This window comes from Nerophis ophidion, linkage group LG20 (genome assembly GCF_033978795.1).
Source record: "Nerophis ophidion isolate RoL-2023_Sa linkage group LG20, RoL_Noph_v1.0, whole genome shotgun sequence".
In the NCBI taxonomy this organism is placed as follows: Eukaryota; Metazoa; Chordata; class Actinopteri; order Syngnathiformes; family Syngnathidae; genus Nerophis; species Nerophis ophidion.
The window spans coordinates 43,992,386-44,015,994 of NC_084630.1; the positions used below are offsets into that span (position 1 = coordinate 43,992,386).

The window sequence follows — 23,609 nt, forward strand, 5'->3', positions numbered from 1 at the left end:
AAATATAAAACGTAATTAAAAAAAATGTGTACAGTACACACACTTTACAGGGTCAATTGTTTTGCAATGCAGTCTGCTGAAAATGATGGAAAGCGCCACTGCACTGTGGCAAAAGTTGAAATTGCCACAAAACACATTTAAAGATATTCAACACTCGACTGCTATCTGGCGGCTGAAGTGGATAGTGCACGCCCCAAATTTGTCACGTTTAATGTGTCAGGTAAACCACGACGAATGGGGTCATACCATTTTCTTTATCAAAACACCTGCAAACTTGAAAGCTGATCTACTAAGGTCATGCGCAGAGGATGGCGTCCATTTAATAAGCAAATTAGAGTGCAATCCATTTAGTGTGTCTGTCTTCATTTATATGCAAAGAACGCCCTCTTTGCTTGGATTTTAAAGACGTCACGTTTGGGTCAAGTCCGGCTCATTAAATAGGCGTAGAGGTCACATAGTGTCTCTTCTTAATGGGTGCTAGGCCTTCCTCGAAGAAAAGTGCCCTATGTTTGCGTTGTTTTCAGCTGTACAAACTATTCAAATCACTCATTTTAGATCAGGGTCCACATGGAGAAAAATCTACTCCTAAGTGGGCCGGACTGGTAAAATCACGGCACGATAACTTAAAAATAAAGACAACTACGTATTGTTTTCTTTGTTTAAAAATAGAACATTTACATTCTGAAAATGTACAAATCATAATATTGTTGGGGGCTTTTTTTAACACTTACATGTTGCGATTAATAGTATTTTACCTTTATTTGTCGTTATTTATACTTTCTGAATAAATTATGTGATAATGTTCATCAGTCGGATGAACTGATGCGCTAACAAAATAAGAGTCTCGGAAAGCTGCCGTGCACAAGCGATTGCTGAAGAGCTTTCCGAGACTCTTATTTTGTTAGCACAGGCAGCATGAAGCAGGGCTTTTATTGTGAAGATAGGAAATGTGCAGTCGGCCTTTAGAGTTTTGAGGGAAGGTACGGCGCGAGAGTCTGTTGAAATAAAAAGTTGTTTTCGCCTTCCTCTCGGTAATTTTTTCTTAATAAAGATCTCGCAGCAGCCAGCGTCATCTCACAAGACTTCCGGGTGCCGTGAATGTAAATAAAGAAACGTCTTGGTGAAGATTGATGATCGCTAATTTTTAGGTCTATTTTTAAAAAATCCTAGCTCGCGATCTACGTAGTGGGCACCCCTGATCTACAAAGATACAAATAATTGCTATTGCGACATCCAGTGGACACATTTAGAACAGCAGTTTCTTTCATTAAAAAATGTTGGCTCATTTTTATACTTAGCCAACTCATCCCACGGGTCGGATAAAACCTGTTCGCGGGCCGTACGTTTGACACCCCTGGCGCAAGGGATTAACATTTCTTCAGAGTTCCCTGAGGGGTAATCAAAAAGGGCGGAACTGAGCAAGATTTTACCAAAGACGATAACAAAAAAGACGCACTTCAATACTAAGGAGCAGAGTCGAAGAACGCACACGTTTGCAGTGACCACTCCGTTAAAGGTTTGTTTGGTATATTTTTTAATGTACTTCACTCGTTTGGTATTTCCCATTGAAGTATTATTTTGATATTATTTGTATTAAAATTTGTAACAAACAGAAACCAGAAAGTCAGAGTCAATGATACTCTGTCAGCAAAGGTACTTCCACGTTTACCCTCTTACTTATTTTGTACACAAATGTGTCAGAGTACACGGAGACAAAAATCTAATATGGTGATGATTCAGTATTTGTTCGATTGTTAAATGGCTATGCAGTCACCGGTGTCGAGCTGTCAGGTGCTACATCATCGTAGTTTGTTTATAATGACGCGTCCTCGCAAGACGCGAAGTTAAATCACAAAATGTGACCTTACCCGAGCAAAAATGCATGCATATTTATCCGGGAGAGTCTTGATACCCAGCCACACGCAAAGAAGTTTTACACCTAAGTGTTTTTCCAAGTTTTCATTTGTTTTGTCATGTAGAACGACATCAGGAGCTTAAGCAAGTTTGATCGATATGTGTGGGAACTCCACCGATGGGTGATCCTTGATATTACTAAATTAAATTGTTACATGCTGTGGAGAAGGAGATGGCACTGAGACAGGGACGCCGCTTAGCCTGAATTCTGTTTGTAATCCAAATACGTATGGTGCGACTATGTGTTGGGTTTAGCTGAGTGTCACCAAGAGCTGTTGAAGGTGCGTGTTGAGGAAGGTGCGGAAGTCCAGGAGGAGCAAAGCAGTTTTTTAGATCCGTGAGGAAGCAAGAGGTCTAGGGAAGGAGCGGGATGTCAGAGTCCGTGCCCAGGCGGGAGGTCGAGATCCAGGAGGGCAGCAAGAAGAAAGGGAGGAACACCAATTCTGCTGGGTCAAAAGTATACATACAGAAATGTTAATATTTGATTACATGTCACTTGGCAAGTTTTACTGCAATAAGGCACTTTTGGTAGCCATCAACAAGCCTCTGGGAAGCTTCTAGTTGAATTTTCGACCACTCCTCTTGACAAGATTGGTGCAGTTCAGCTAAATGTGTTGGTTTTCTGACATGGACTTGTTTCTTCAGCATTGTCCACACATTTAAGTCAGGACTTTGGGGAGGCAATTCTAAAACCTTAGAGGAGAACATAATCAGCAGACCTATGTAAGTGTCAATATATACCTTCATGTTGCAGAAAAAAGACCATATGTTTTTTGAACCGATTTCCGAACTCTAAATGGGTGAATTTTGGCGAATTAAACGCCTTTCTATTATTTGCTCTCGGAGCGTTGTGACGCCACCTAGGTAGTCAATCGGCCAATTTCTCAACCACATTATAAACATCAAGTCAAATCAGCTCTGTTATTTTCCGTTTTTTCGACTGTTTTCCGTAGCTTGGAGACATCATGCCTCGTCGGCGTGTTGTCGGAGGTTGTAACAACACGATCAGGGACGGATTCAAGTTGACTTACGTGGAGTGTGCATCGATTAGCACGGCATGCAAATCGATGCTAACATGCTATGGTCTGCACATTTTACCGGCAATGCTAAGGCAGACATGGCACAGAGATGTATGGATAACCTGCAGATGCATTTCCAACGATAAAGTCAACAAAATCACAAAGTTGAGTTTTGTTGATGTTATTGACTTATGTGCTAATCAGACATATTTGGTCGCGGCATGACTGCCAGCTAATCGATGCTAACATGCTATTTAGGCTAGCTGTATGTGCATTTGTAACTATTTTTGCATCCAGCGTTTCCCGCCACCCACATTTAATGCCAAACAAACACTTACCAATCGACGGATTTAAGTTGCTCCAGTGGAACACGATGCGAAAGTCCCTCGTTTGGTCTGCACATTTTACCGGCGATGCTAAAGCAGACATGGCCGAATAGCATCAATAGCTATTCACTCAATAGCTTCAGTTTCTTCTTCAATTTCGTTTTCGCTATCTGCCTCCATACTCCAACCATCCGTTTCAATTCATGCGTAATCTGTTGAATCGCTTAAGCCGCTGAAATCCGAGTCTGAATCCGAGCTAATGTCGCTATATCTTGCTGTGCTATCCGCCATTGTTTGTTTGTATTGGCATCACTGGATGACGTCACAGGAAAATGGACGGTGGCTTCACAGATAGCGAAAATCAGGCACTTTAAAAGACTTTTTCCGGGATATTCCGGGATGGGTAAAATTTTGAAAAAAAAATCCAAAAATAAAATAAGCCATAGGGCACTGATTTTTATTGCTTTCAACCCTTCTGAAATTGTGATAATGTTCCCCTTTAATTGTAGCCTGATTTAGCCATTCCTTTACCACTTTTGACGTGTGTTTGGAGTGTTTTCCGTGTTGGAACACCCAACTGCGCCCAAGACCCAACCTCCGGGCTGATATTTTTAGGTTGTCCTGAAGAATCTGGAGGTAATCCTCCTTTTTCATTGTCCCATTTACTCTCTGTAAAGCACCAGTTCCATTGGCAGCAAAACAGGCCCAGAGCATAATACTACCACCCCCATGCTTGACAGTAGGAGTGGTGTTCCTGGGATTAAAGTTCTCACCTTTTCTCCTCCAAACATATTGCTGGGTATTGTGGCCAAACGGCTAAATTTTTGTTTCATCCTCCAGAAGGTCTTATCTTTGTCCATGTGATGTCAGACAGCCATGACATTATGTTGTCTACAAGTGTATGTCAACTTTTGACCTCGACTGTGTATGATTATAGCGTCAATATAGAGGCAACTTGTTTTTCCACTTCACTGGTACTTTAGAAATGAAAAATATCATAATCATCATCATCATCATCATCAAAATGGAAATCAAAGGATGCCTTTCTCCTTGTTAAAGCTCTCTCCTCAGCCTTCAGACCCTCCAGCTCGTCCCACAGCCCCTGACTTGAATTGTTTCCAGTCTTCCTCTGTTTTCCTGGGACCCCCGAGGGCAACCACAACAGTTACTGAAACCCATCTGGAAACCCAGGCTGACGTCCCCGCCATCATCACCCAAACTCAATCTCCTGCTGCTTCTTAGATAGTCCCTCATGCGGAGTTGCCACCATTTCCTGTGGAGGATGAAAGTGTTATTTCAAATACAAATAAGTTACACTCATCGTAAGGAGCACAAGTAATGCAAATGTGTTTGGAATCAAACAACCTCATGCATAGTTCCATTTGTTGCACATAAAGTATGAACCTGCATGGATCTTTCTCAATGCATTCCACTGACATAAGTGCCTTTTAGCCACTCTGATCCTACACAGACAAAAACAACATGCATACTTTACGTCTTGCACATTTCCTAGTTTCTGTTAGGTATTGAAGGCTAATTATATTTGTGGATCCTCTTTTCATTATCTTGCTTTCTGCTCATTTGTACGAGACGTGAAGGTTTATCAAGTCATCAACAACACCACTAGTTGGCGTGCAATTTTCTGCTCTTCATAAGACTGAAGTGTCAAATAGCCAGTGTTTATGTGCAATGTTTGTCTACTGTGAAGCTTATTAATATAGCACACGGTTATCGTTCAAATAAGTAATATTTGACCTAATATATGTTTTCTATACAGATATTATTTCAAACGGTTGTGACCCGTGCCTGTGAAATTGATTAGTTAACTTGATTGTTGTATGTTTGCACAGTTTGAAGTACAAAATATATACGTTTGTATTGTTCAGTGCTGTTTCTTTGAAATAAATGGCTGTAATCATAAAACAAAGGCTTCAATTTGATGTTGTCACACATACAGGAAACATTCAAAAAGCTACAAATGAGCAAGTTTGGTGTCAGATGAAAAAATCCACTTTCAGTTGTCTCCATCTTTCAAAGATATTCCCGATACAAGTTCTCGTTTTGTTCCTGGGCTTTGTCATGAATAAATTGAGAATCGTAACAACGCCTTTTAGATTTACTAAGGTCTGACATGTTTAGTAACTTCACCAGTGGCAGTAGCTAGACCAAAGTGGAGGTGTGTAACTGGCAACCTGAATGTGACTTTCTAATTGGTCAAACAGTGGAGGGCGGGACATCGAAATGAAAACAATAAGATTTTGGGGCTGTAAATCTAATTTTGAAATGAACACATCGTGGCTGAACTACTGTTGTCAGTTATAGAGGTATTTAACAATGAACATGATTTAATTGGCCCTAGTGTGTGAATGTTGTCTGTCTATCTGTGTTGGCCCTGCGATGAGGTGGCGACTTGTCCAGGGTGTACCCTGCCTTCCGCCCGATTGTAGCTGAGATAGGCGCCAGCGCCCCCCGCCACCCCGAAAGGGAATAAGCGGTAAATGGATGGATGGATGATTTATTAATGCCTTTTGACAGATCAGGGCCGTTTAATGATGATTTGACATGAAATTATTACATATGGCTCCTATAAAAGTGGAACACATCCATCCATCCATCCATTTTCTACCGCTTATTCCCTTTCGGGGTCGCGGGGGGCGCTGGCGCCTATCTCAGCTATAATCGGGCGGAAGGCGGGGTACACCCTGGACAAGTCGCCACCTCATCGCAGGGCCAACACAAATAGCTTAAATTTAAAGAAAACGTTTATTTCAATTTGCTTTGTGTTAGTTCAAATATGTGGGTTTTTCCGAGGATGTCGTAGTCTTAGTAGTTTGTACAGTCCTTTGAGACATTTGTGATTTAGGGCTATATAAATAAACATTGATTGATTGATTGATTGAAATAATATAGATAAATAACAGGCCTAAATTGTGCTCTAAGCAGAATTTTATTTGTAGAACGAGTATGACGAGCCTCTTGGTAGGGGTCTATCCCTATATGGAGGATGACTGTGCGTAACTTTTTTTAATGTGGGGAGACTGGTGCACAGACAAGTCACCACACGATCCTTGACAGAATAGGGTCAGGGTCCAGTGGCATGGAGTCCAAGACGACTGGGGACCCTTTTCTGCTGCAGCCTTCTTCCGCCATCGCAGCCTTTGTGGTGGTTCTTACGTCTACCGTCTTCCGCCTGCTCCGCCATTAAGGTCTTCACCTGGCTAGAGGGCAGTCAGGTACTAGGCCTTTGCCAAGGGCCACCTGGGGTAACAGTAGTAAAGAGGTTAACCTCCTAGTGCCCCAAGACCTCATAGAGGAGCCTCCACTGCCGGATGCACTTTAACGTCATCCCCAGCACACTAGCTATATTAGCCTACTATCAAAATGACTATGTTTCGCAGGCTGACGCAACTCTTCCTTGACTGAAATCTTATATTTAATTAATTCACTTCATAAATCAAACATTTCCGGCCGCTGTAACATTACACTCAATAAACAAACGTCCTCAGCAATTATGTTCCATGTACAGTACATAGTTACAGACTTGTAACTTACAGTCTAGCTCCAGCCTATCTTGCCGATTGTATTGTACCATATGTCCCGGCAAGAAATCTGCCTTCAAAGACTCCGGCTTATTAGTGATTCCTAGAGCCCAAAAAAAGTCTGCGGGCTATAGAGCGTTTTCCGTTCGGGCTCCAGTACTCTGGAATGCCCTCCCGGTAACAGTTCGAGATGCTACCTCAGTAGAAGCATTTAAGTCTCACCTTAAAACTCATCTGTATACTCTAGCCTTTAAATAGACCTCCTTTTTAGACCAGTTGATCTGCCACTTCTTTTCTTTCTCCTATGTCCCCCCCTCCCTTGTGGAGGGGGTCCGGTCCGATGACCATGGATGAAGTACTGGCTGTCCAGAGTCGAGACCCAGGATGGACCGCTCGTCGGGACCCAGGATGGACCGCTTGCCTGTATCGGTTGGGGACATCTCTACGCTGCTGATCCGCTTGAGATGGTTTCCTGTGGACGGGACTCTCGCTGCTGTCTTGGAGCCACTATGGATTGAACTTTCACAGTATCATGTTAGACCCGCTCGACATCCATTGCTTTCGGTCCCCTAGAGGGGGGGGGGGTTGCCCACATCTGAGGTCCTCTCCAAGGTTTCTCATAGTCAGCATTGTCACTGGCGTCCCACTGGATGTGAATTCTCCCTGCCCACTGGGTGTGAGTTTTCCTTGCCCTTTTGTGGGTTCTTCCGAGGATGTTGTAGTCGTAATGATTTGTGCAGTCCTTTGAGACATTTGTGATTTGGGGCTATATAAATAAACATTGATTGATTGATTGATTGACTTCTTTAACGTACCATGAATTGATTAACGTTGAAAAACTTATTGGGATGTTACCATTTAGTGGTCAATTGTACGGAATATGTACTGAACTGTGCAATCTACTAATAAAAGTATCAATCAATCAATCAAAGTACCACTAGTGGTGAACATACCACAGTTTCAGAATTACGGCTGTTGTAAAAATTGGCTTCTTGTTTGCAGAAGTTCACCATGTGGGCCGAATGCATGAGTTCCCGCTGGCCTGAAGTTTGACACCTGTGATTGAAGTCTAATTAAAACTCACCAAGCTGCTGTCAATTACAAGTACGCTTTCTTGGATTTTTTTTTTTTTCTTTTTCTTTTTACGCGCGTTTGTCACATCGTGACTCATTTCAAGAAAGTCTGTCCTCCTTATTTTTTTCTTGTTATCTCACATTTGACTCCGGCTCTCATGGCAATGATTCCCAATTGTATCCGTCCTCGGGGGGATTTTCCCGCTATAAATACTTCTTAATTGCCTAGATATGTCAGAGCCAACACCACGCGAAAGCCAATAAGACACTTGATATTTCTTGCTAAGTGCATCTCAATTCGGACAGAAGAAAGATAACTTCATGTAGCTGCAGTTATTTTTTTAGCTGAATACAGTAATAATAATAATAACAATACAGTTAATAAGACAATATTATTACAGTTCATGGCTGTAAATTAATTCCGGACATGACTGCCGTAAATGAATTCTCGTGAAAAATAAATTAATAATTAGAAATGGAATATTTCTAAATGGTTGATTTCTGTAGGGAGCTTCACGGTGGCAGAGGGGTTAGTGCGTCTGCCTCACAATACGAAGTTCCTGCAGTCGTGGGTTCAAATCCAGGCTCAGGATCTTTCTGTGTGGAGTTTGCATGTTCTCCCCGTGAATGCGTGGGTTCCCTCCGGGTACTCCGGCTTCCTCCCACTTCCAACGCCATGCACCTGGGGATAGGTTGATTGGCAACACTAAATGGTCCCTAGTGTTTGAATGTGAGTGTGAATGTTGTCTGTCTATCTGTGTTGGCCCTGCGATGAGGTGGTGACTTGTCCAGGGTGTACCCCGCCTTCCGCCCGATTGTAGCTGAGATAGGCGCCAGCGCCCCCCGCGACCCCAAAAGGGAATAAGCGGTAGAAAATGGATGGATGGATGGTTGATTTCTGTAGGCTAGTAAGGTAAAGTGTTGTACCTGACAAGTTTGGGCTACCTTGTTTCTGCAGCCTTCATCAGAGGTGTCACCTGATGTTAGCGTGACGTCATCTGTGACGTCTTATATGGATTGTTCCATCCCACCTGAGATGCCGATGTCCCGTGGCGTGTGCCGGGGGTAGGGCGGGGCGCCCCCTGTCGTCTGGATGTCTCCCAAACGGCCAGGGGCGGCCCTGCAGGACTGTGTCCCAGGTGTGGGATAATTGGTAGGCTCCTTCGTCTTTGGGCCCCGGTTCCTGATTTCAACCGCCTTTTTGATTAATTCCATTCTGATGACCTTGGCTGCCTCCCAGTTCATTAGATGGTTTTCCCTCTTGCAGTGGTCTGATATGGCTGATTTGAGATTTTCCTGCATTGCTTTCATTCTCGTTGCACGGTTGAGCATTCCAGATGTTTTCTTTTCACATTCTTTCTGGTGTTCCTTTTTTCGTGCGCTGAACTGTCGACCTGTCTCTGCTATGTATGTTTTATTGCATGCTAGGCAAATGACGTCACGCTAACATCATGTGACACCTCTGATGAAGGCTGTAGAAGCAAGGTGGCCGAAAATTGTCAGGTTCAAAACTTTACCATACTAGCTTATATAAATCAACTATTTATAAATACACATCAATAGGCTAAATCGGGGGTCACCAACCTATTTGAAACCATCAATCAATCAATCAATCAATGTTTATTTATATAGCCCCAAATCACAAATGTCTCAAAGGACTGCACAAATCATTACGACTACAACATCCTCGGAAGAACCCACAAAAGGGCAAGGAAAACTCACACCCAGTGGGCAGGGAGAATTCACATTCAGTGGGACGCCAGCGACAATGCTGACTATGAGAAACCTTGGAGAGGACCTCAGATGTGGGCAACCCCCCCCCTCTAGGGGACCGAAAGCAATGGATGTCGAGCGGGTCTAACATGATACTGTGAAAGTTCAATCCATAGTGGCTCCAAGACAGCAGTGAGAGTCCCGTCCACAGGAAACCATCTCAAGCGGATCAGCAGCGTAGAGATGTCCCCAACCGATACAGGCGAGCGGTCCATCCTGGGTCCCGACGAGCGGTCCATCCTGGGTCTCGACTCTGGACAGTCAGTACTTCATCCATGGTCATCGGACCGGACCCCCTCCACAAGGGAGGGGGGGACATAGGAGAAAGAAAAGAAGCGGCAGATCAACTGGTCTAAAAAGGAGGTCTATTTAAAGGCTAGAGTATACAGATGAGTTTTAAGATGAGACTTAAATGCTTCTACTGAGGTAGCATCTCGAACTGTTACCGGGAGGGCATTCCAGAGTACTGGAGCCCGAACGGAAAACGCTCTATAGCCCGCAGAGCTACTTCTTGGGTACTGATTAATGCGAAGGGCTACCAGTTTGATACACACTTAAATAAATTGCCGGAAATAGCAGATTTGCTCAATTTACCTTTAATAAATAAATATATGTAAATAAAAAAATGGGTTTTTCTGTCATACATTTTTTTTTACCTTTTACGGAAGGTTTTATGTAGGGAATAAAAACACTTAACTGGACGATTTAGAGGAGAAAATACCAAAAAAATGCTAATAAAATTTTGAAAAATAGTTAAATGATAAATGGGTTGTACTTGTATAGCGCTTTTCTACCTTCAAGGTACTCAAAGCGCTTTGACATTACTTCCACATTCACACACTGATGGAGGGAGCTGCCATGCAAGGCGCCAACCAGCACCCATCAGGAGCAAGGGTGAAGTGTCTTGCTCAAGACACAACGGACGTGACGAAGTTGGTTCTAGGTGGGATTTGAACCAGGGGCCCTCGGGTTGCGCACGGCCACTCTCCCACTGCGCCACGCCGTCCCTAGTTCATCTTCATTTTCGACTCTTTAAAATTCTAAATTCAACCGAAAAAAATGAAGAGGAAAAACTAGCTAATTTGAATCTTTTTGAAAAAATAAAAAAATAATAATTCATGGAACATCATTAGTCATTTTTCCTGATTAAGATTAATTTTGGATTTTTAATGACATGTTTTAAAATAGGTTAAAATCCAATCTGCACTTTGTTAGAATATATAAAAAAATTGGATCAAGCTATATTTCTAACAAAGACGAATCATTATTTCTTCTAGATTTTCCAGGACAAAAATTTTAAAAGAAATTCAAAAGACTTTGAAAAAAGGTTCAAATTTGATTCTACAGATTTTCCACATTTGCCAGAATATTTTTTTTGAATTTTAATCATAATATGTTTGAAAAATATTTCACAACTATTCTTCGTCGAAAAAACAGAAGCTAAAATGAATAATTTAATTAAAATGTATTTATTATTCTTTGCAATAAAAAATATATATACTTGAACATTGATTTAAATAGTCAGGAAAGAAGAGGAAGCAATTTAAAAGGTAAAAAGGTATATGTGTTTAAAAATCCTAAAATCATTTTTAAGGTTGTATTTTTTTCTCTAAAATTGTCTTTCTGAAAGTTATAGGAAGCAAAGTAAAAAAATAAATGAATTTATTTTGGTGGCAGCATAGCTCGGTTGGTAGAGTGGCCGTTCCAGCAACTCGAGGGTTGCAGGTTCGATTCCCGCTTCCGCCATTCTAGTCACTGCCGTTGTGTCCTTGGGCAAGGCAATTTACCCACCTGCTCCCAGTGCCACCCACACTGGTTTAAACGTAACTTAGATATTGGGTTTCACTATGTAAAGTGCTTTAGAGAAAAGCGCTATATAAATATAATTCACTTCACTAAACAAGTGAAGACCAAGTCTTTAAAATGTTATCTTGGATTTTCAAATTCTATTTGAGTTTTGTCTCTCTTAGAATTAAAAATGTCGAGCAAAGCCAGACCAGCTTGCTCGTAAATAAACACAATTTAAAAAATAGAGGCAGCTCACTGGTAAGTGCTGCTATTTGAGCTATTTTTAGAACAGGCCAGCGGGCGACTCATCTGGTCCTTACGGGCTACCTGGTGCCCGCGGGCACCGCGTTGGTGACCCCTGGGCTAAATTAACCTCTTCAACATATTTTCAAAGCTATCATAAAAAAAACTTAACCACTGTGGAAGTCCGCTGCTTCCGTGTTCTCGGGACCACCAAGGATTGACATGACAGGCCTTTCCAGGTTTTCAACACAGTTTATTGACAGAAATGTACAAAGTCCTTCTGTGCTTTTTTTTTTCAGCAATATGCAAAGTCTCTGACTGCTTTCCAGCAATTGTCTGTCCGTGTCTCACTCTCTCGCACGTGTGTGTGTGTGACTGCTGCCTTTTAACAGAGCCACAGGTGATTAGATGAACACTTTCAGTTGTGTCATCCACTCACCTGTTGCCAATCTCCAAGCCGGTCCTGCCACACCCCGCTTCCCTGCAGGCGCGCAGGCCACGCCCACCACAACCACTTTCCAAATATTCTTTTTCAGCATTTTAAGAGCCCTCCAGACATTAAATACCACCATTTGGTCACATTTACACACTTTAATCCATGGGTGTCAAACTCATTTTTGATCAGGAAGGAAAAAAATCTACTCCCAAGTGAGCCATGCAGGTAAAATCACGGCACGTTTACTTACAAATAAAGACAACTTCAGATTGTTTTGTTTAAAAATAGAACAAGCACATTCTGAAAATGTACAAATCATAATGTTGTTGTTTTTTTACACTTACATGTTGCGGTTAATATTATTCTATCTACTGGCTGCAAAGCATTGCACTTTCAAATATAACAATGAGTAGAGGAGTGTTTTGTGTGTGTATATGTGGAAATAAATATACACATACATATATATATATATATATATATATATATATATATATATATATATACATCCATCCATCCATCTTCTACCGCTTATTCCTTTTGGGGTCGCGGGGGGCACTGGTGCCTATCTCACCTACAATCGGGCGGAAGGCGGCGTACACCCTGGACAAGTCACCACCTCATCACAGGGCCAACACAGATAGACAGACAACATTCACACTCACATTCACACACTAGGGACCATTTAGTGTTGCCAATCAACCTATCCCCAGGTGCATGTCTTTGGAGGTGGGAGGAAGCTGGAGTACCCGGAGGGAACCCACGCAGTCACGGGGAGAACATGCAAACTCCATAATGAAAGATCCCGAGCCCGGGATTGAACCCAGGACCTTTGTATTGTGAGGCAGACGCACTAACCCCTCTTCCACCGTGAAGCCTGTGTTTGTTTGTGTGTGTGTATATATATATATACATATATATATATATATATATATATATATATATGGCCCTGTGATGAGGTGGCGACTTGTCCAGGGTGTACACCGCCTTCCGCCCGATTGTAGCTGAGTTAGGCACCAGCGCCCCCCGCGACCCCAAAGGGAATAAGCGGTAGAAAATGGATGCACATATATATATATATATATATATATATATATATATATATATATATATATATATATGAAATACTTTAATTTCAGTGAATTCTAGCTATAAATATACTCCTCCCCCTTCCCCCCCACACACACTTACACACACACACACACGCACACACACACATGCACGCACGCACGCACGCACGCACGCAAACACACACACACACACACACACACACACACACACACACACACACACACACACACACACACACACACACACACACACACACACCCGCTCTTTCAGTGAATTCCGAGGTCTCAAGGTTGGCAAGCATGACTGGAACTGTGACAACCTGTCCAACCAGTTTAGTTTCTGTGTGCATTTCCTGGTCAGCGCTCTTATTTACGTTTCACTTCCTGTCGGGCTCCTGGAGCATAGTTTACCACACATGTCCCTAATTGGCAAGCAGAACACACCTGTTCCTGGTTGCTAATCAGGCCCTCACCCTCCAGTCAGGGCAGGAGAATTGTCTCTCTGTTCATTCATGAAGCAATTTCATCTGTTTGGAATTTGCACTTGTGACTTTTTTCCAAAATGTGAGGTCAGTGGTTATCTCCATATAAAGTATACATTTACCCCAAAAACTTTGCACAAGTCTGTCATTTTAGTCCAATGTTGTAGTGGATAACCTACTTATTTTTCCATATCCTTTTCTTGTGGGGCAGACTGTCTCATATATGCACATGCATCTTCTGTTGTTTTCTCTTCTGATAAAAACTAGCATATAGTTCTAACTTAAATCTGTCAGTTGACTCTATGTGGAAGCGCTACAAACTACAACATGGCTGAAGGGGAGAAGACGCAGTCAAAGTGGAGGCACGTAAATTGTCAGGCTGGCCCCTGACGGTTTGTTTGTGTTCTAGTTTTTTCCTGTGTATGTGTAGTATTTCCCGTCAGCGCTCTTATTTTGTTGGTTTCCTGTCTTTCTCCCTGAGCGCTGTTTCCCCTCAGCTGTGGCTGAGTGGCACCTGGCCAAACCTGGTGTCAATCAGCCCGCTCCTATTTTGACCTGCTATTGTCCTCCAGTCAGTGCTGGATTATTAGATTATTGTCATGTCGATTTCGCTCTTGTCGTTGCTACCTGTCGTGTTGTGTTTTGTCAATGCAGCGTTGCGGTAAACTTTAATTTATTGCAGTTTTTAGTTTACTGCCTTTTGTTCTCTGCTTCCAAGTTTGTTTTCATATTTCATGTACGACTTCTGTTTCCTGCTCAAGACCTGCTAGCTTCCACGCTAGGCCTTTTTGTTTTTTGCTAGCTTCCATGCTAAGCTCCGTTTATTTTCTAGTTCCCATGCTAGCTCTTTTTGTTTGTTATCCGCCCACGTGCGAGCTTTTTGTTCGTACCCTTTGTTTGTTTTTGTCTTAGTGTTTTAAATTAAATCATGTTTTCCTGCAAAATTCCTCCCTCCTTCTCTGCATCTTGGGATTCGTCAACAACTAACTCTGACAGTAAATAAAACCGGCGACAAATTGAAAGTCAGAAAGCAGCTTGAAAGGGTCTGTAAATCATAATTTACGCAAAATTCTAACCGAAGAATCACCAATACATGTTATGTAGACCAGTGGTTCTCAAGACCTTTTCACCAGGTACCACCTCAAAAAAATCTTGGCTTTCAAGTAACACCATAATGACCGACAATGAAAGAAAGTAGCAAAGCAGGCCAAAGTATTCATCAAAAACTAAGCAGAGGTTTTATGTAACAAGTATATTCAATATTTTGCCGAATGTAACATTACACACAAACCTGTGTTTGAATATTGGAAAATACAAAAACAATAATTACTTTAATGATTTTTTGGGCGTACCATTAGATTGGGGATCAGCCATAATGGCTCCCTGGCCCTTTTTCAGAGATGTGTGAAAATGAAAAAAGATGTTTCGACATATTTTCTGCAGAACAAATATGACACAAACCATCCTAATTGTTACAAATCCCACTGTTTATACTAAACATGCTTCCCCGATGAAAGTATTTGGCGAACACTGTTTTTTCCTACTAATTTCAACGATCCTTGAACTCATCGTAGTTTGTTTACATGTGTAACTTTCTCCGACGCTGCCACAGAAAGACCTGTTAGATGCCACTCTTTCTATGTCTCATTTTGTCCACCAAATTGATTTCATTGATTTGCTGGAGTGCTTATAAGGCATATTTGGTCAATCCATGAATACAAACTAATCAATGTTAACTCGCTACTTAGGCTAGCTGCATGTACATTTGCCTCGTTTGTAGGTATATTTGAGCTCATTTAATTTCTTTTACTCATGTCCTCTGTGTATTTAATTTGTATTTGCATGTCTCATGACACATTATCTGTATGTAATATCGGCTGCATTTCTCATAGTTGTTTGTGTGCCATGTTGTTCCAGACCACAGCAAACGTCACCCAGCTTGCAAAGATTGTAATTAATCCATTGGAGGAAGACAGCCTGCCGTTTCCTTAAACTTGGACACACACATCTATACCTTTGGCCATTCTAATCCTGTGAGAAGCCTCCATTTCACTAATGATTTCCAACGTTGCAAAAATGTGTCGAATAGAAATTGAAATACGTTTCTGTCAACGAATATTTGCGTCAGTCTTTGATAGTAGGCTAATATAGCTAATATAGACACTTACATCATGTGTTGTCTTCATTATAACACTCATATAAGGCTTTTAATTTTTTGCTGCTCCAGACAGACCTCTTTTTGTCTTTTTGGTCCAATATAGCTCTTTCAACATTTTGGGTTGCCGACCTCTGCACTAGCTGGAGCTCGCTTACCATCAATCAATCAATCAATGTTTACTTATATAGCCCTAAATCACTGGTGTCTCAAAGGGCTGCACAAACCACTACGACATCCTTGGTAGGCCCACATAAGGGCAAGGAAAACTCACACCCAGTGGGACGTCGGTGACAATGATGACTATGAGAACCTTGGAGAGGAGGAAAGCAATGGATGTCGAGCGGGTCTAACATGATACTGTGAAAGTTCAATCCACAATGGATCCAACACAGTCGCGAGAGTCCAGTCCAAAGCGGATCCAACACAGCAGCGAGAGTCCCGTTCACAGCGGAGCCAGCAGGAAACCATCCCAAGCGGAGGCGGATCAGCAGCGCAGAGATGTCCCCAGCCGATACACAGGCGAGCAGTACATGGCCACCGGATCGGACCGGACCCCCTCCACAAGGGAGAGTGGGACATAGAAGAAAAAGAAAAGAAACGGCAGATCAACTGGTCTAAAAAGGGACTCTATTTAAAGGCTAGAGTATACAAATGAGTTTCAAGGTGAGACTTAAATGCTTCTACTGAGGTGGCATCTCGAACTGTTACCGGGAGGGCATTCCAGAGTACTGGAGCCCGAACGGAAAACGCTCTATAGCCCGCAGACTTTTTTTGGGCTTTGGGAATCACTAATAAGCCGGAGTCTTTTGAACGCAGATTTCTTGCCGGGACATATGGTACAATACAATCGGCAAGATAGGATGGAGCTAGACCGTGTAGTATTTTATACGTAAGTAGTAAAACCTTAAAGTCACATCTTAAGTGCACAGGAAGCCAGTGCAGGTGAGCCAGTACAGGTATATATGTATGTATATATGTATATAAAGGTATATACAGTATAGGTATATATGTATGTATATATGTATATAAAGGTATATACAGTACAGGTATATATGTATGTATATATGTATATAAAGGTATATACAGTATAGGTATATATGTATGTATATATGTACATAAAGGTATATACAGTATAGGTATATATGTATGTATATATGTATATAAAGGTATATACAGTACAGGTATATATGTATGTATATATGTATATAAAGGTATATACAGTATAGGTATAAATGTATGTATATATGTATATAAAGGTATATACAGTACAGGCGTAATGTGATCAAACTTTCTTGTTCTTGTCAAAAGTCTAGCAGCCGCATTTTGTACCAACTGTAATCTTTTAATGCTAGACATGAGGAGACCCGAAAATAATACGTTACAGTAGTCGAGGCGAGACGTAACAAACGCATGGATAATGATCTCAGCGTCTTTAGTGGACAGAATGGAGCGAATTTTAGCGATATTACGGAGATGAAAGAAGGCCGTTTTAGTAACGCTTTTAATGTGTGCCTCAAAGGAGAGAGTTGGGTCGAAGATAATACCCAGATTCTTTACCGTGTCGCCTTGTTTAATTGTTTGGTTGTCAAATGTTAGAGTTGTATTATTAAATAGAGTTCGGTGTCTAGCAGGACCGATAATCAGCATTTCCGTTTTTTTGGCGTTGAGTTGCAAAAAGTTAGCGGACATCCATTGTTTAATTTCATTAAGACACGCCTCCAGCTGACTACAATCCGGCGTGTTGGTCAGCTTTAGGGGCATGTAGAGTTGGGTGTCATCAGCATAACTACTGTTGTGGTACCCACACCACAGTTTGAGAATCACTGGTGTTAAACAAAAGAGGAATCATAACAATGACCCCTTTAAGAGACAAATCATTTGAATTTACAGTAATTTGTAGTGATATTTGAAAGGATTATTGTGGAGGTTTCTATCCTCCAGGTTCCTCTGACCACCAAACACTGACATGACAGTTCAGGTTTCCGGTTTACAATGCTGTTTATTTTTCCAAAAATTATTTTGGTTGTGCTTTTCAGCAAGTTTTTGTTTGCGTCTCTCTCTCTCTCTCTCTCTCTTGCTCTTGCTCCAGCTCTACTACCTCTCTCCTCCGCATCTGCTGCCTTTTAACAGAGCGACAGGTGATTAGATAACCAGGCCCAGGTGGGTGATCTACGCACCTGTCGCTGATCGTGAAGCCGGTCCTAGCACACCCCGCTTCGCTGCGGGTCTGCAGGCCACGCCCACCTCCAGCAATTATAATTACAGCAATTTCCTGTGAAAAAAATTCTGTAAAATGCTATAAAATCCTGGAAAATGATATTGGTACATGGCAAGAAAGACACATGAAAATAATCCAACGCATGTTCCTATCTTTTTCTTACCTAATTTGGTGGTCAATCGAGCACCACGCCAGGTCTTTTTGTACGGATGCTGTCAGATTATTGAGCTAAACGCGAGGACACTCCATGTGACGTTTCCATCCCGCTTTGGCTTTCAGGCCATCTGACCAACGTTTTCCTTCAGAAATAATTCAACACCCAAAGAGCTCCTTCCACTGCACTTCAAATCACAGCCTCAACTGGCAAGTGTTGGGAGATGATCAACAACAAGGCAACCCCATCTCGACAAGCATTCCTTTGGGAAAAGAAAAAGGAAAAACATCATTATATGAAACTGCTTCTAAGTGAGTCAATATGTGTGCTACCCAAGAGACACCGCCTCTTTAAAAATGCTTTATTTCAACGCTTCTATTTCTAGAGCAGGTGTGCCCAAACATTTCGCCTCCAAGGTCCAAAGTGAAAATGCACCAATGGTCCGTGGGTCAAATAGTGATTTTCACCATGCAACAGCATCACAAGTGAAGCCATATATAAATCAAGTTGAACCTAATTACGTAACATGCAACTCTGTACTTTTTAAGTACATTTTTAACCTCAAAATATTTAAAAAACATTTTTAAAAATCTGTAACCAGTTCCTCCTAGATTAGGGGTGTCAAACGTACGGCCCGAGTGCTGGATCACGCCCTCGAACAGGTTTCATCCGGCCGGTGGGATAAGTTTGATCATTTTTTAATGAAAGAAACAGCTGTTCTAAATGTGTCAACTGGATTTCACAATTACAATTATTTGTAACTTTGCAGATGATGCAACATGCGTGCAAAATAAACCAGATGATGTTATTATTGTCAATGCCCTCCCGGTAACAGTTCGAGATGCTACCTCAGTAGAAGCATTTAAGCCTCATCTTAAAACTCATCTGTATACTCTAGCCTTTAAATAGACCTCCTTTTTAGACCAGTTGATCTGCCGCTTCTTTTCTTTCTCCTATGTCCCCCCCTCCCTTGTGGAGGGGGTCCGGTCCGATGACCATGGATGAAGTACTGACTGTCCAGAGTCGAGACCCAGGATGGACCGCTCGTCGGGACCCAAGATGGACCGCTCGCCTGTATCGGTTGGGGACATCTCTACGCTGCTGATCCGCTTGAGATGGTTTCCTGTGGACGGGACTCTCACTGCTGTCTTGGAGCCACTATGGATTGAACTTTCACAGTATCATGTTAGACCCGCTCGACATCCATTGCTTTCGGTCCCCTAGAGGGGGGGGGTTGCCCACATCTGAGGTCCTCTCCAAGGTTTCTCATAGTCAGCATTGTCACTGGCGTCCCACTGAATGTGAATTCTCCCTGCCCACTGGGTGTGAGTTTTCCTTGCCCTTTTGTGGGTTCTTCCGAGGATGTTGTAGTCGTAATGATTTGTGCAGTCCTTTGAGACATTTGTGATTTGGGGCTATATAAATAAACATTGAACATCAGTCGAGGAAAATAATCAAACTACATAAATAACATACAATAATTTAAGTTCAATCCAAAATGGATCCAGCACAGTCGCAAGAGTCCAGTCCAAAGTAAATGCTGTACATTATTATTACATTACTTAATTAAAGGGGAACATTATCAGCAGACCTATGTAAGCGTCAATATATACCTTGATGTTGGAGAAAAAAGACCATATATTTTTTTTTACCGATTTCCAAACTCTAAATGGGTGAATTTTGGCGAATTAAACACCTTTCTATTATTTGCTCTCGGAGCGATGACGTCAAAACGTGACGTCACCTAGGTAGTCAACGCCATTTTCTCAAAGACATTACACACGGCAAGTCAAATCAGTTCTGTTATTTTCCGTTTTTTTCGACTGTTTTCCGCTACCTTGGAGACATCATGCCTCGTCGGTGTGTTGTCGGCGGGTGTAACAACACGATCAGGGACGGATTCAAGTTGATTTACGTAGAATGTGCATCGATTAGCACAGCATGCTAATCGATGCTAACATGCTATTTAGGCTAGCTGTATGTACATATTGCATCGTTATGCCTCATTTGTAGCTATATTTGCATCCATCCACATTTAATGCCGAACAAACACTTACCAATCGACGGATTTAAGTTGCTCCAGTGTCAAAAGATGCGAAAGTCCCTCGTTTGGTCCGCACATTTTACCGGCGATGCTACAACAGATATGGCACAGAGATGAATGGATACCCTGCGACACTCAAAGCAGGCGCATTTCAAACGATAAAGTCAACGAAATCACAAAGGTGAGTTTTGTTGATGTTATTTACATATGTGCTAATCAGACATATTTGGTCGCGGCATAACTGCCAGCTAATCGATGCTAACATGCTATTTAGGCTAGCTGTATGTACATTTGTAGCTGTATTTGCATCCAGCATTTCCCAAATTTAATGCCAAACAAACACTTACCAATCGACGGATTTAAGTTGCTCCAGTCTCAATGCGAAAGTCCCAATCGTTCGGTCTGCACATTTTACCGGTGATGCTAAGGCAAACATGGCCGAATAGCGTCAATAGCTATTCGCTCAATAGCTTCAGTTTCTTCTTCAATTTCGTTTTCGCTATCTGCCTCCATACTCCAACCATCCGTTTCAATACATGCGTAAACTGTTGAATCGCTTAAGCCGCTGAAATCGGAGTCTGAATCCGAGATAATGTTGCTATATCTTGCTGTGCTATCCGCCTGGATAGCATGTATATCACTGGATGACGTCACAGGAAAATGGACGGTGGCTTCGCAGATAGCGAAAATCAGGCACTTTAAAGACTTATTTCGGAATATTCCGGGATGGGTAAAATTTTGAAAAAAATTTCGAAAAATAAAATAAGCCACTGGGAACTGATTTTTATTGGTTTTAGCCCTTCTGAAATTGTGATAATGTTCCCCTTTAAACTGCAAGCACCAATTCAATTGATTTCAATCCATTTCAATGGGGGATTTGGATTTGAGTTAGGAGCTCCGCCACAGAACCAATTAAGCTCGTAAATTGAGGTATTACTGTTCATATTTAATTTATATACATTCCCCAATCACCTCAGTCATGTATTAACATTTTTAAAAGTGTCCTTCACCTTGACATGGCGAGGCTGAATAAACGTTTCCTCAGTGATTTCAAACAAAAGCCTGCTGCTTCTTTTTGGCAGCATGGAAATGATTTATCCGACAACACTCATTGCATCGACTGATGCTCGGCATCCGAGATGACGTCACTCTAACATAAAAATAGATTTAATGACGATAACACAGCCTTAAGACGGTCCAGCACAACCGACTATGATTGCTGTGTCTCGATGTTCTTCTTCAAACCATACGTGTAGTGGTACCCCCCAAAAAATTGGCCCAACCTCCTGATGGGAGGCTCAGTTGGCATTTTGGGAAGATGTGAGGGACAGAAGGGGGCTGGAACTAAATGTCAAAGAGGACACAATAGGATATTTTTTTACAGTAATCAAACTGACATGTCTACTCTAAAGACAGCACTGTCATCTTCCTATCAAAATTGATTTGGGATTTGTCCTGTCACCAGGCATCTTGTTGGAAAATAGGTTCAGTCTTATTAATCATTTATTAGATTGTTGACTATATGTCAGGGTTATTCAACTAAATTGTTCTGGGAGACACATTTCCAGACAGCAAAGGACCTGTGGGTTGGACATCTCCCTTTGCTATTATTTCAAATGTGTATATTCCCCAGTCTCCTCTGTAGTGGACATTTGTTTTTGGTCTTCAGTAGTACCTCAACTTACGCAGCTTTTAACTGAAAACACTTGTATTTCAAATCATGGAAATTAATTCAAATGAATTCAATCGGTGATTGGCCATCAAAAACAGCATCATTTTAACACGCAACACGCCTTTTAAAAAGCCGAACTAACTTTTAAATAATACATATTTGTACACCACATGCGCGTACCATCTTTCCCTCCGCTGCAGGAGCAGCTAGAAGCTCTGCGGGCAATCTGCAATCAGCGCACCTGGTATAATATTGCTCGACAGCATAAAGACCAACGCAGCCAACGATCCAGGGCCGGAACGTATTTCTCTATCCGACAGTAAGCTTAACGACTCTTCTCCTGTGTCTGCTCTCCGTATTCCTCTGTTCCTTGTGCTTACTTGTTCCTGTCGTTTACCTGTCCCCGCAGTATCCTCCGTCGCCTTGGAAGTGAGCTGTGCGCCTCACTTCCCTGGATCCCCCTCTGGACTCTGACTGCCTCCCTCGATCCTCGACCCCCTCACTTTGGACACAGACCTCAGGATTTGAATTGAATTGAATTATATTTATATAGCTTTTCTCAGGTGACTCAAAGCGCTTTACATAGTGAAACCCAATATCTAAGTTACATTTAAACCAGCGTGGGGGGGACTGGGAGCAGGTGGGTAAAGTGTCTTGCCCAAGGACACAACGGCAGTGACCAGGATGGCGGAAGCGGGAATCGAACCTGCAACCCCCAAGTTGCTGGCACAGCCGCTCTACCAACCGAGCTAAACTGCCTCTCTCCAGCCTCACGGACCTCCCGCTTGGATCACGGACCTTCTTCTGCCCAGCCCCTCTGGACTTGTTTGCCTTGCCAATCAACATGCACTGACAACAGACGTCCTGGTTATATTTCCTTGTTAATTCCTGCACATAGTCTTGCATGCACACACATAGTAGCATACACACTCCAATCCCTCATCAAGCTCAATAAAATCTGGTTAAGCGATACTTCCTGTGTCCTGCCGTCTCCTTCCCCTGCCGTACATAACACTTAATGTATAAAAACAATAAAATAGAAGATAGTACTGATAACTACAGGAGTTCTATGAAGTAATGTAATAATAATGTATAGAAATGACCATGGTACGTTGACTTCTACGGTATATCCTTCCAACAGGTTCCCTTGTCAAAAACAAAACCAGCAGCTTTTCCTTAATTTCATGGATAAATGTCCGCTGTTTAGATATTCATTTGAATGTTCTTGGCTGGCGTTGGACTCATTCTGCTTCCGTATAGTGCAGACTAGCAGTGATACGCCACCAAGACACATGTTCTGTCAAGTTTTTGATGATTTATTTTTTTAATTCAGAGAATATTATTCACTTTTTCTTCTCATCAGTGTCTTTCACAATCACTTTCTTCCTTCTCTGATCTTTGGCTATGAGGTAATGCTAGTAAGTAAGACTAAATGTTTTGGGCAGATTCCACACCAACTATAACGGTGGCCATGCTTGTAACTCAAATATTTGCTTGTAACTTAAAGGGGAACTGCACTTTTTGGGGAACTTTTGCTATCGTTCACAATCATAATGAAAACAATTACAACTGATGTATTGTTTTTTTTTTTAATGCATTCTAACTCGTAAATAAACGTAAATAAAAGTCCGCTTACAGCGGAGCCGATGGCAGGTCTTCTATTCCGCTCATAACACTCGATAAATAACCATACAAAAACTGCC

The 23,609-nt window shown here is 41.9% G+C and overlaps 1 protein-coding gene and 1 long non-coding RNA gene across 2 annotated transcripts in view; one reads left to right on the top strand and one right to left on the bottom strand.

Annotated features, from left to right (window-relative positions):
- The window catches only part of LOC133539181 (somatostatin receptor type 5), a 51,414-nt gene extending 46,234 nt beyond the window's left edge, over positions 1–5,180 (top strand). Inside the window, exon 5 of the mRNA XM_061881322.1 lies at positions 4,319–5,180. Coding sequence (XP_061737306.1) covers positions 4,319–4,501 — 183 coding nt within the window. The 3' untranslated portion in view covers positions 4,502–5,180. The remainder of the gene's footprint in view (positions 1–4,318) is intronic.
- Positions 5,181–17,172: 11,992 nt separating this feature from the next.
- On the bottom strand, positions 17,173–20,964 carry LOC133539187 (uncharacterized). Its single transcript, XR_009803202.1, has 3 exons — positions 20,248–20,964; positions 18,200–18,452; positions 17,173–18,090 (listed from the first exon to the last, which is right to left on the bottom strand). It is a non-coding gene; the product is annotated as an uncharacterized LOC133539187 (long non-coding RNA).
- Between the last annotated feature and the right edge of the window lie 2,645 nt (positions 20,965–23,609).